This window comes from Scyliorhinus torazame, chromosome 19 (assembly GCF_047496885.1).
Source record: "Scyliorhinus torazame isolate Kashiwa2021f chromosome 19, sScyTor2.1, whole genome shotgun sequence".
NCBI lineage: Eukaryota > Metazoa > Chordata > Chondrichthyes > Carcharhiniformes > Scyliorhinidae > Scyliorhinus > Scyliorhinus torazame.
In genome coordinates this window covers 67,755,167-67,767,650 of record NC_092725.1, presented here as the reverse complement: position 1 = coordinate 67,767,650, position 12,484 = coordinate 67,755,167, and the positions used below count along the sequence as shown (strand labels likewise).

At 42.5% G+C, this 12,484-nt stretch overlaps 2 protein-coding genes across 4 annotated transcripts in view; one reads left to right on the top strand and one right to left on the bottom strand.

The window, feature by feature from the left end:
- Positions 1-4,026: 4,026 nt before the first annotated feature.
- Positions 4,027-11,342, bottom strand: LOC140396192 (NADH dehydrogenase [ubiquinone] 1 alpha subcomplex subunit 5-like). 3 transcript variants are annotated; one of them, XM_072484464.1, is made up of 5 exons: positions 10,949-11,315; positions 10,188-10,232; positions 8,745-8,861; positions 7,478-7,543; positions 4,027-4,228 (listed from the first exon to the last, which is right to left on the bottom strand). In XM_072484464.1, the coding sequence occupies exons 1-5, from the start codon at positions 10,967-10,969 to the stop codon at positions 4,127-4,129; spliced, it is 351 nt and encodes a 116-aa protein (XP_072340565.1). In that variant the 5' UTR covers positions 10,970-11,315; the 3' UTR covers positions 4,027-4,126. The 3 variants fall into 3 exon arrangements, with proteins under 3 accessions (XP_072340565.1, XP_072340567.1, XP_072340566.1); XM_072484465.1 differs by having other exon boundaries at positions 4,167-4,319; positions 10,949-11,342; XM_072484466.1 differs by lacking the exon at positions 8,745-8,861 and having other exon boundaries at positions 10,949-11,316.
- LOC140396191 (ankyrin repeat and SOCS box protein 15-like) overlaps positions 10,940-12,484 on the top strand; it is a 60,945-nt gene continuing 59,400 nt past the window's right edge. The window contains exon 1 of the mRNA XM_072484462.1: positions 10,940-11,087. The gene's annotated coding sequence lies outside the window, so the exon portion shown is untranslated. The remainder of the gene's footprint in view (positions 11,088-12,484) is intronic.

Below are 12,484 nucleotides of genomic sequence, written 5' to 3'. Positions count from 1 at the left end.
GTAGCATGGATAGAGGATTGGTTAATTAATAGAAAGCAAAGAGTGGGGATTAATGGGTGTTTCTCTGGTTGGCAATCAGTAGCTAGTGGTGTCCTTCAGGGATCAGTGTTGGGCCCACAATTGTTCACAATTTACATAGATGATTTGGCCAATATGTCCATGTTTGCAGACAACGCTAAGATGAGTGGTAAAGCAAAACGTGCAGAGGATACTGGAAGTTTGCAGAGGGATTTGGATAGTCTAAGTGAATTGGCTAGGGTCTGGCAGATGGAATACAATGTTGACAAATGTGAGGTTATCCATTTTGGTAGGAATAACAGCAAAAGGGATTATTTAAATGATAAAATATTAAAACATGCTGCTGTGCAGAGACCTGGGTGTGCTAGTGCACGAGTCGCAAAAAGTTGGTTTACAGGTGCAACAGGTTTAAGAAGGCAAATGGAATTTTGTCCTTCATTGCTAGAGGGATGGAGTTTAAGACTAGGGAGGTTATGCTGCAATTGTATAAAGTGTTAGTGAGGCCACACCTGGAGTATTGTGTTCAGTTTTGGTCTCCTTACTTGAGAAAGGACGTACTGGCACTGGAGGGTGTGCAGAGGAGATTCACTAGGTTAATCCCAGAGCTGAAAGGGCTGGATTACGAGGAGAGGTTGAGTAGACTGGGACTGTATTAGGTGGAATTTAGAAGGATGAGGGGGGATCTTATAGAAACATATACAATTATGAAGGGGATAGATAGGATGGATGCGGGCAGGTTGTTTCCACTGGTGGGGGAAAGCAGAACTAGGGGGCATAGCCTCAAAATAAGGGGAAGTAGATTTAGGACTGAGTTTAAGAGGAACTTCTTCACCCAAAGGGTTGTGAATCTATGGAATTCCTTGCCCAGTGAAGCATTAGAGGCTCCTTCAGTAAATGTTATTAAGATAAAGATAGATCGTTTTTTGAAGTATAAAGGGATTAAGGATTATGGTGTCCGGGCCAAAAAGTGGAGCTGAGTCCACGAAAGATCATGGCAGAGCAGGCTCAACAGGCCAAATGACCTACTCCTGCTCCTAGTTCTTATGTTCTTCAGTCTCACCACATAACTGACCTCCCTCATCCACAGTATGAACTTGGTAAACTTGTCCTATACCCTCTCCAAAGACTTGACAGTCTTCCTAACATGTGGTGCTCAGTGTTATACACAATACTCCAGCTGAACCTTCGGGATTTGTAAAGTTATAGCAGGACTTCCATCTTTATACTCAATGCCCCTCTTTACAAAGCTAAGTATCCCATATACCTTTCTAAGCACTTCAGCTTGCCCTGCCACCTTAAAAGTTTTACATGTATCCACAGGTTCCTTAGTTCTTGCATTACCTCAGTAAACTAAATGGAAAAAATTTGAAACCAATGTGAGGAGGGAGATCTTGCGCGCCAATGGCAGCGATCCCCACCACAGGGTTCCCAGCTGGGAGGGAGTTTATAAGTGGGAAAATGCCACACACTTTCAGCATATTTTACAGGAAGCAATTTTTAAAAAATATATTAGCAAAAATTGATGTGGAGGAAATAATTGTAATGTTAAGAGTTGCCATATGCTGAAACCTATGCAACCCTAAAAATAATTGGCCAGTAGTTTGTGGAGAAACACATGCAATGACAAAATTCCCTTCACTTCTATTCCAGAGCCAGAAGCTATTTCATTAGCCTTGTAAAGTTTAGTCAGAGTTTTGTTTGCTTTTTAAGCCTTCGAGGGAGAGATTGGGTAACATCAGAACTCTGGGTAAATGTATATACCAGTAATTCCAATTGGGGTTCATCTTGAATGAAGTAAGATTTTATGTTTCTAATGCTCAATCTCCATGGAGCATTCCAATGTTTTATGGTCAATAGTTTATTTTTGTAAGTACTTATATAAGCAAAGATGTCTGCAAATCTGAATATAGTAAAGGTCCACAAGGATGCATCCAAGCAAATTCACAGCAGATTGCTCTGGTGCAATAGAAGTGAAGCCTCCAGGCTATCACTTTTATAGCCAGTGTGATCAGCCTTTTGCAGTTCCAGTTCAAAATTGCATAGTAGTAGGCATCCAGCATCCATCCAAAATTTATGATGTTCTACGACAAGGGAAGAGGGGGGAGGGGGAGGAGGAGGAGCAGATATATTTCCAGGCCTGATCGCCGTGGGTGCAAATCCCATTTGTCGCTAACACAACCTAGAAGGCCATAACGTCATTTGCACTAGCAAGATCTCAGAATGAGGTCTTCCCCATCCACTGGCCGGCAACATAATCTCGTCATCCTCCGGGGATGCAGAGATGCATCCCCGCCAGCGTGACGTCATGCTGGCGGGAATCACGACTGCTCTCCAGCAGACCACGCCAGGGGCACAGATGCCAATGTAGCCCCTGGGTGGCCAGGAACATTGCAGGGCCCTGCCAGTACCGGGGACAGAGCCTCTCGGGAAGCCCTACAAGAGATGCCAACGAGAGTCGTGAGCACTGAAACCCCGATGCCGGCAATGGTTGTAAGGTGTGGCACTGAAGCCCTGATGTCAATGGAAGGGGTGCACTGAATCCCAGATGGGTGTTGGAGGCCATTACTTCCACATTGAGATCGGGCTGGCATCTTTAGGCCCTGGACCTTAAGAGTGACGGCGCCAAGCATGCCCCCTCCTTTTTTTGGCACAAAGTGTTAGATGTGGACAGACGCTGGGGAAAAACACTTCGCCATTTTGTAAGAAAAATTCTGTCCACAGCCAGGGGCCCAATCCAGTCCAAGATCTTTGAACACAAAGCCCTTATTGTTCTTTCTTCACAGCATGCCCATGCATTTAATGTTCTTCAGTCTATTTGGGTATGAGCAATTATAAATGAGCTTGGTTTTATGTTCACCAGCATCCTTTCCACCAATGAATGATTTGAATCATGGAATCTTGCACCATTGTCTGCAGCTTTTCAGTAAAGTATTTAGTATGCTAGTCCAGATTTCCCCGTAGCCCAACCAGCCCAAGTGGCGAGTAGCTGAATCATACAGATCAGGGATGGACGTTTGATTCTTCATTTGTACACAGTTGAATGACCTCAGGTGGGCTAATGGTATAACACCTGCAATTGCACTTAAGCCAGAGAGAGATAATGCCACATTGCACTTGTTCGATTACGAAATGAATAGGGAAGGGTTCCAGAATGACCTGAGCACCCAATTTGCTCCACAGGTACATCAGCTGACAGCAACTTCCAAGTGTTTTGGAAAAGTAACTAAAACAAGCTAACTCCTTAAACTTGATAATCAGGAGCCTACCACCCCAAAGTCAAACTGGATGCAGAAGGGTAGGCAGGTTTTTTTGGTTTTCGCTTACCTTAATTTGCAGTTAGAAAGGGACAGACTCTTCTAGGTCCGCAGCAATTCTTTCCCTTCAAGTTGTCTCCACCTCTTGCCCAGGATGTTATCTGCAGGACAGCGCAGCATCCAAGCTAGATGTTGGGAGGCCCAGTACAGTATACTATACTTGGAAGCACAGTTGGCACATGTAGCTCCCTGATATTATTGAAACAGTCCAATTTGGAGCAGGCCATGACTTTTAGGTCTACATTTCAACACCACAAATTTAGCACTGATTAACAAAACTATCCCAATATCTCCCCCAGCAGCTTAGAGTCTGAGAGAAAAAAGGGAAGTCAGAATTCAGAACATTATTCGGCATCGCTAAGTGCATCTGGGTGCTATAAAGCTAGGGCAGGATTTGGTTTGACTGCAATGCCATCCACAGTTAATGACAGCAAAAACTCACTGCTCATTGTCCACAAGAGAATTACAATGTGGACAAAATATCGGAGGGAAACTGGTATGTATATCCGAACCAGCTAGAGGTCAATGCCTTCACGCGAGTAAGTTTGGAGAAAGAGTAAGGGAAGCAAGTTGGCAGAAAGGAAATGCTGCTTCATTGTGAAGATGATTATTTTGCAATGTACACAGGAATAAAAAGGTGCATTTACTGTTCACATCAGATATTGTGGCACGGAAAAAATAAAAACAAAGCAAAGACTGTTTCAGGGATTCATTTTAATAACATCTTTACAGGTTGAAATTGTCAGAACAGACAGTATGATTTGCCAAATAAAGCAGTGTAATTTACATAACGTTTAAAGTGGCCATTTCCATTGATTGTGAGGGGCTTCTTCTATTAACGATTCCCAAGGTTTCCACTTGACCATTTTATATGCCAGAGAAAGTTCATCCTCAGCCTGGAAGTGAAATATAAATCAGCATCCGAAGGTATTCTAATATCATTTCAAACACATTTCAATATTTCAATTGAACTTTGCTTTTCGACTCCTGCCAATAAAATAAAATTCCCTACTTTAGTTTAGTCTAAAAAATGGTAAGCTTAGAAAGATATCAGGGGATTAAATTATTTGCTGCCACCCTCCAGAAATATTTACAACATATTTAGCATTCACAAGTCAAATCTGATAAGGATTCCACTTTCCATTGTAAGCCTCCCAGAAAAATAAATAAACGTTTTGCAACTTCTAAAAGCTATTTTGCCAAGATAAATAACTCAATTGTCTCAAAAAAAAACATCACTACGTTGAGTAAACTTTCCAATTTTTTTTTCTTTGATCCTATAATATCTTATCATTAATAATGAACCTGTGGGCAGCATGGTGGCGTAGTGGTTAGCATTGCTGCCTCACGGCGCCAATGTCCCAGGTTCGATCCCGGCTCTGGGTCACTGTACGTGTGGAGTTTGCACATTCTCCCCGTGCTTGCATGGTTTTCGCCACCACACCCAAAGATGTGCAGGCTAGGTGGATTGGCCACGCTAAATTGCCCTTAAATTGGAAAAAATGAATTGGGTACTCTAATTTTTTCTTTTAATTAATAATGAACCTACGCATTACAGTGAAGTTAAAAAGGGGCATAGATGGATAAATGGTTACAAACTAATATGAGGAAGTATTTTGTATTCTCTTTTATAAAAAAAAACATTTTATTAGGGTATTCGTAGTTTTTATAATAACGATAACAGCAACATAAACATGGTACATAAAACATTTCCATCCCTATCACGTTCTTCGCACCCCCAACAATGAAACAATACCCGAACCGCACCCCCCCCCCCCAGATTTCTGCCTCTGCTGACATTTTAATTTTCTCCGAGAAAGTCGACGAACGGCTACCACCTCTGGACGAACCCTAACATTGACCTTCTCGGGGCGAACTTTATTTTCTAGAGACTGAGAAACCCCACCATGTCACTAACCCAGGTCTCTAATTTTGGGGGCTTCGAGTCCCTCCACAATAACACTATCCGGCTCCGGGCTACCAAGGAGGCAAAGACCAAAACCTCAGCCTCTCTCCCCCCCCCGGACTCCCGGCTCTTCCGACACTCCAAAGATCGCCACCTCTGGAGTCGGCATCACCTGTGTTTTAAGTATCGTGGACATAGCTTAGAGGGTTTTGCTCAGGCTTCGGGCATGCCCAAAACATATGGACATGGTTTGCTGGACCTCCCGCGCACCCGCAGACCTGTCCTCCACCCCAAAGAACTTGCTCATCCGGGCCACCATCATTGTGTGCCCGGTGGACTACTTTAAATTGTATCAGGCTAAGCTTGGCACATGATGAGGATGTGTTAACCCTGCTTAAGGCATCCGCCCATAGACATGCCTCTATTTCTCACCCTAGCGCATCTTCCCACTTGCCCTTTAGTTCCTCTATCTGAGTTTCCAACGACTCCATAAGTTCTTTGTAGATATCTGATACCTTCCCCTCTCCCACCCGTTTGGAAACTACCCTGTCCTGTATCCCCCGTGGTGGCAGGAGCGTGACGATCAGAACCTGCCTTCTCAGAAAATCCTGTACCTGCAGATATCTAAACCCATTCCCTGCTGGCAGTTCAAAATTTCTCCTCCAAATCCTTCAAGATAATAATAATAATAATAATAATAATAATAATAATAATAATAATAATAATAATAATAATAGCTTGTCACAAGTAGGCTTCAATGAAGTCACTGTGAAAAGCACCTAGTCGCCACATTCTGGCGCCTGTTCGGGGAGGCCGAACAGGAATTGAACCCACGCTGCTGGCCTTGTTCTGCAGTATAAGCCAGCTGTTTAGGCCACTGTGCTAGAGAAGCTCCTGTCTATAAATAGATCTCCCATCCTCGCATTTTGTATTCTCAGCTACATTACAGCACAATGGTATTTTTAAGTTACTCGGAGTGGGGCAGATTTGCACGTCACAAATGTACCAAGTATTTCCCTTTAATAAAACCTGAAGTGATGCCACCTGTCAACAATTCTGTATCACTACATACAAAGAATGTTGAATATTTGACCAGCACTGTCATCTGAATACACTACTGAAATAGTTTTTTAAAATTTTACAAGGAAAGCGAATGACATCCTTTTTAAAATAGGGACGAACGTGGCAATCTTATGTGGAGCCAGAAGTCATTGGTGAGGCTTTAAATTAGTACTTTGCATCGGTGTACACTATGGAGAAAGACAAGGTAGGCATAGATATCAAGGAGGGGGACTGTGATGTACTTGAACAAATTAACATTGAGGGAGGGGGTATTGAAGATTTTGGTGGGCATAAAAGTGGATAAATCCCCAGTTACAGATTATGTATCCCAAACAGCTGTGGGAGGCAAGAGAGATTGTAGTTCTGACAATTTTTAAATCTTCTCTGGTCACAGGAGAGGTGCCAGAAGACTGGATGACAGTTAATGTGGTACCATTATTTAAGAAGGATGATTTCTTAAAAATACATTTAGAGTACCCAATTTGTTTTTTCAATTAAGGGGCAATTTAGTGTGGCCAATCCACCTGCCCTGCACACCTGTTGAGTTGTGGGTGCAAATTGGATTTTCCAATAGTTTCCCTACCATTGAAGTCTCACTGGATTTAATTTCCTGGTTTATCCCTAACAAACTCGGGCAGCAAGGTGGCGCAGTGGTTAGCACTGTTGCCTCACGGCACCGAGGTCCCAGGTTCGATCCCGGCTCTGGGTCACTGTCCGTGTGGAGTTTGCACATAATCCCCTTAGCAGCGGGGTCAATAAGCAGGAGAGATTTAAGGTAAAGGGCAAGTGGTTTGGAGATGTAAGGAAGATATTTTCATCCAGCGGGTGGTTGAAATCTGGAACTCACTGCATAAAAGGGTGGGAACCTCAACTTTTGAGAAGTACTTGGATGAGCACTTCTCATCTATGCCATAGCATACAAGGCAAAGGCCGTGCTGGAAAACGGGATTAGATTAGATAGGTGCTTGATAGCTGGCCCAGGCACATTAGGCCAAAGGGCCTCTTTCTGTGCTGTAAAAACTCTGATTCTATGACAGCAATGATATTGGAGGATGGAGTCCTCTTCATTTTGAGAGGAAATTTCTAACATGATAGTTGTTTCTGTTGCTAGAAATCTGTACTAAATACTTTCCACTGATTTTCATGTGCAGCCTTAAATACTTCAGCAGTGACATACCTGTAAAATGACTTCCTCTAACTGCCCACAGTTGATTTTGTCTTCTAGTTTTTGAACATCTTGCTCCTGCAATACATAACACAGAACACTTTGGATAGAGCCTTGCTTCCCGTAGGTATACCGACAATGCTGGTAGGAAGGATGTTTCAGGATTTTAACACAATGACAGTGAAAGAACAGCAATATACTCCCAAGTCATGATGGTGTGTGGCGTGAAAGGGAATTTGCAGCTGGTGATGTTCCCAGACATTTGCTGCCCCTGTCCTTGTACATGGTAGAGGTCACGGGTTTGGAAGATGCTGTTGAAGGAGGTTTAGCAAATTACTGCAGTGCATCTTGTAGATGGCGCACACTGCTGCCACTGTACATCGTTGGTGGTGGGGAATGTTTGGATGGGGTGCTGATCATGAAGCTTGCATTGTCCTGGATATTGTCAAGCTTCTTGTGTTGTTGGAGCTGCACACATTCAGGCAAGTGGAGAGTATTTCATCACACTCCTTACTTGTGGCTGGTGGACAGGTTTTGGGGAGTCAGGAGTGGAGTTGCTCACCACAAAATTCCCTGCTTCTGTAGTGACAGTATTTATAGAGCTGGTTCAGTTAAGTTTTTGGTCAATGGTAACCTCCGGATGCTGAAGGTTCGGGAGTTGGCAATGGTAATGCCAGTCAACATTAAGGGGAGATTGTGAGATTCTCTCTTGTTGTAGATGGTCATTGCTTGGCACTTGTGTGGTGAGAATGTGACTTGTCACTTATCAGCCGAAGCTGAATGTTGTCTTGATCTTCCTCAGGTGTGACTGCTGGGGTAAGAAACAAATTTAAACCTATCACACAGCATAAATCAAGACAAACCAGGAAAAGAAATTCAGAGTGACTGGGCATCACTCACAATCTGGAATGTAAAGTATGTTTCCAGAAAATTAGCATTGCTATTTAAAAAAACATTCCTTAAATATCTTTGCCTCTAGATTTTGGTATCACTTTATTAACCTTGATCTCTACAATTGTATATATATATGCAGTATTTAAATAAATATTTTGTCTAAGTAAGCATTGCACAACATTCATCACCCTTAATTATTTTGATGCCATAAGTTAAGTGATATATTTTTTTTTTTTTTAAATCAGTTTTACAAAGCTTAAGAATTTCAATAGACAGTTAGTTACAGGCCTTGAAATAAATACTCAAATGAAACATATCCGATCCATTTGACAAACAATATGCCATCCATTAAAAACATGCAGTCAGCTAAATAAAGCCAGCTTACCGATTTTACCATGTTTAACCTGTCATTTATGGTCTGCTCGGTATACTTCCTATAGGCTGCATCCTGAGGGACGGATTGCAGGACAGTAAGAATTCTGGAGTACAAAATTCTTAACTTCTGAAAGTAAATAATACAAAAAACATTGGAGCATTCACTCTCTTGTGGCTTATTTCACTTCTTTTAGTCTTCCCAAACTTTCTCTGGCAGGCAGGACAGGCAGCTGGAGAGTCCCTGCCAGTTCCATCAGATAGCTGTTTACATCGTTCACTTGTCTTCAGTTTTCCCTTTTGCCAAGAAACATTAATATCTTTCCTGGTGCCTCCCAGTTGATGGACCACTTTGAAATTAAGGACTATTCAAGTTATATAATTAAGATTAAAACTGGTGGTAGCAATAGATTCTATTTAGATGCGCAAGTTAGATGGAGAAAGGGAAACAAAGTGGTACGAGGATAAAATATGAAGAGGGTGAAGCTAAAATGTCAGGAAGTACTTTTTAACACAGTTATCCATTGCCAAAACAAGTGGCAAGTATGAACTCACTGCAATCCTTCAAAAAGGTTACTGGGCAAGTTCCTGACAACTTCAGAGATCCCCAGTTGCAGATGATAAATGGAGAGGTAGCTGTAATTTTGCAGTTTTTAAAATAAATTGGTTTGTAGTGTCTTTGACTCTCCCAGTGAGAGTGAAGAATCGTGTTCACAAATTTACATTTTACCACACTGACACTGCACAATGCAGCTAACACACTGTATCTCCAATCAACCTTTTTCTTTAAGATCTTGATGAAGCTAGCAGCGGCGTTAAATTAAACCTCAAACATCGGCAGGTGAAGCCAACATGAAAGCACTCAAACAATTATTGTATTAACACCAAAGAAATATATTCTAGATATAACAAAACGTTATCTTCATCATAGGGCAGAACTCTAACATCCTGTTAGCATTCACTAACTAGCTTTTTTGAATATCATACAAATATCAAATTCAGTCTTTAACTGGGAAGCATGCTACTAATCAGTTACAGGTGTTGGGGGACAGGTGTTTTGGGAGGGGGGGGTGGGGAGAGAAAAAAAAATCGAAATTTCTGCACCCCTCACTATATTTCTCCCATGGATTGTCTTATTAAGTTACAGAATAAATGCTTCTTGAAAGTCTCATTGTTCATTCACTGCAAGCCTGTCCACATAGATTAGTTCTTTCCACCAGGATTATTCTGACCAGCCAATACAGCCATTTTTAGTACAACAGAAAGGTTGTTCTCTCTCTCTTTACTCAACACTGATGAAATATACTTTTCAAAAGGAATGTTTGAATTCCAATCATATTTGTTTTCTTACAGCTTTATGGTAAAGAATTTCACAATGACAAATACTGTTCCAGATCACAATGCATAGAATTGTACCTGTTACAGAACTCGAGGCAAAAAATTACAAAAAGCTCACCTCATGAGGATTCTGGGCCACAGCAAGACCCACTAAGCCAGTTGTCTTCAGGAAAGAAAACAAATAAGATTAATATATTCTGATTCCAGAGTCATATTGGACTTGAAACATTAACTCTATTTCTCAATCCAAAGATACTGCCAGAGTTTTCCCACCACTTTTATTTTAGCTCTCCAACATGTGCAGTATTTTGGTTTTATTTTAAAATTTCCTCAAGGATATTTTGGTCTCCACTATTCCCCATATGCCTATCTTTCTTCCCATATCCACCTCTCCCACTATTGCTTTTCTCAATAATATCTTTCCATGTCCTTCCCATTGCTCTCTCTCTCCCTTCCCCATATATTATCTCTTTCCCTTGTTTCTCTTTTCCGACTGATGGCTCCCCCTATATGTTCCACCCAATCGCTCCATTCTTTCCCCTATGTTTATCCATCCCCTTCCCCTCAGTCTCCATGTTTTTCTTCACTATATTATTTTCTCTCTCTCATTCTTCTTTAGTATCTATCCATAAAATATATTCTGCCTCTGCCTTCCTAAAATATTTTTATTGCTCTATAATCTTTATCTATCCCCTATATAATTATTGCCTGATATTTATTTCACTCTGTCCATCTATTCCTACATATTTATTTCTCTCCAACTCTGCCTTTCCCGTGTCTATTTCTCCTCCCTCCGATATTTCTCTCTTTACCCTCTATGGGTTGTCTCTTTCCTCTCTACCACATATATCTCTATCTCTCTCTTTGACCTCCACTCACTTTCTTCAGGACGCCGGCCATTGCCGCCGCGGTGCACTGTGGGGTCGGCTCCAGCCCGGTTAATCGAGCACCGAGTCATCACGATATCCAGACGCGATCAGAGGACCTCTGAGCGTTGGAGCCACACCAGCGTCAAATGGTCGGTGGATCAGCGCGGGTGCGGGGGGAGAGGAAGTGGAAGGTGGGTTAGAGAGCAGAGGCTCAGGGATCGCTGATCAGCTGCAGAGTGGGAGCAGGAGGAGGCCATTCAGCCCCTCCCGCCGGCTCCGCCATTCAGCAGCATCGTGGCGGATCGGACTGCTGCAGCAGCTCCGCATTGTGCCCTCGTTAAACATTGACCTTTATTTAGTCCCTCTGCTTAAAGTAATCCGCAAATCTGAGAGGGGGAGGGGGTCAGGTTCTGAGGCCTGGGAAAGGGGTGGGGCTTGGGAGGGGCGGGGTTTTGGAGGGAGGGGCGGGGCTTTGGCGAGGGGGGTGGGGTGGGGCCTGGGCGAGGGGGGTGGGGTGGGGCCTGGGCGAGGGGGTAAGGTCAGGGAGGGGGCAGGGCCCAAGGTAGAAAGAGGGCTAGGACGCTTTGAGGTGGTTGGGTGGCCATAGAGGTCTGGAGGGGAAAGCGATGGACTAAGACTGGACCTATCCCTTTCCTCTAATGCCCCTGAAGTGTCAGGTGCACTAACAGTCTCTGATGGAGATGCCCAGTAATCAGGAACTACGCCTTCATGCAAACCCTGCCTTCCTCAGACAAATCTGATCTGGGCTTCCATTGGACGTAGAATGTGGCTGAACTTTCAACACGGTCTTGTGGCTTGTGCAGGAACCTGCTTGAGCTTTATTTTTGCTTCCGTGTCTCAAGAGACCTCATTTCCCACTTTCTCCAGAACTTTGTTAATACATTACTACTTACACAAATGTCAACCGTAAGCATTTTATAGCTTTCCTTTCCCTGCTCTGGGATTGCTTTCCTGACCAAAACAGCATACATTATTTGTTTTTTGTTACAGTACTTTTGTTAAAGACTCTCTGTATTTCCTTGCATTATTCGTGTTTTGCAATGTCAAAAAATGTGCACTGATGCAGAGCTTGTGAGTGAAGCAGTGAAGCTACGCGAATCACAAAGTCTTGTGCATGCTGAGAATTTGTGGACACCTGCATGGAGAACAGCAATGAACTATTGTGTATTAATGTCAATTGATCTGCTCACTATTTTGCCTTCCGATGATAGGAACTTTGAAAGTCAATTACAAGTTTTAAAAACATCTTTTAGTTTATGTTAAAAAAAAGTATTATCTTACAAAATAAACCATTTGTGGCTACAAAAGTTGAATAAGTAAGTTTTACAAATTGCATTTATGTAGCAACTTATACAGCCTCCAGATATCTCTGGCTTTTTCTAGTTAATAAAGTACTTTTGAATTTGAGAATATCAAGATCCCACAAATAGCCATGAGATACATTCAGATTAACTGTTTTCCTGACATACGATACCAATTAACTTGCTCTTCAAATATCATCATCGGATTTTTTCCTTCGCTTGGT

Bases quoted from the DNA above. Each gene is read 5' to 3' on its own strand.
- LOC140396192 (XM_072484464.1), bottom strand. From the start codon at position 10,969: ATGGCCGGCGTCCTGAAGAAA. The intron at 8,862-10,187 runs GTGAGCTTTTTG...ATTTACTTTCAG, and splicing joins TGGCCCAGAATCCTCATGAG to AAGTTAAGAATTTTGTACTC. The intron at 7,544-8,744 runs GTAAGCTGGCTT...TATGTATTGCAG, and splicing joins GGTTAAACATGGTAAAATCG to GAGCAAGATGTTCAAAAACT.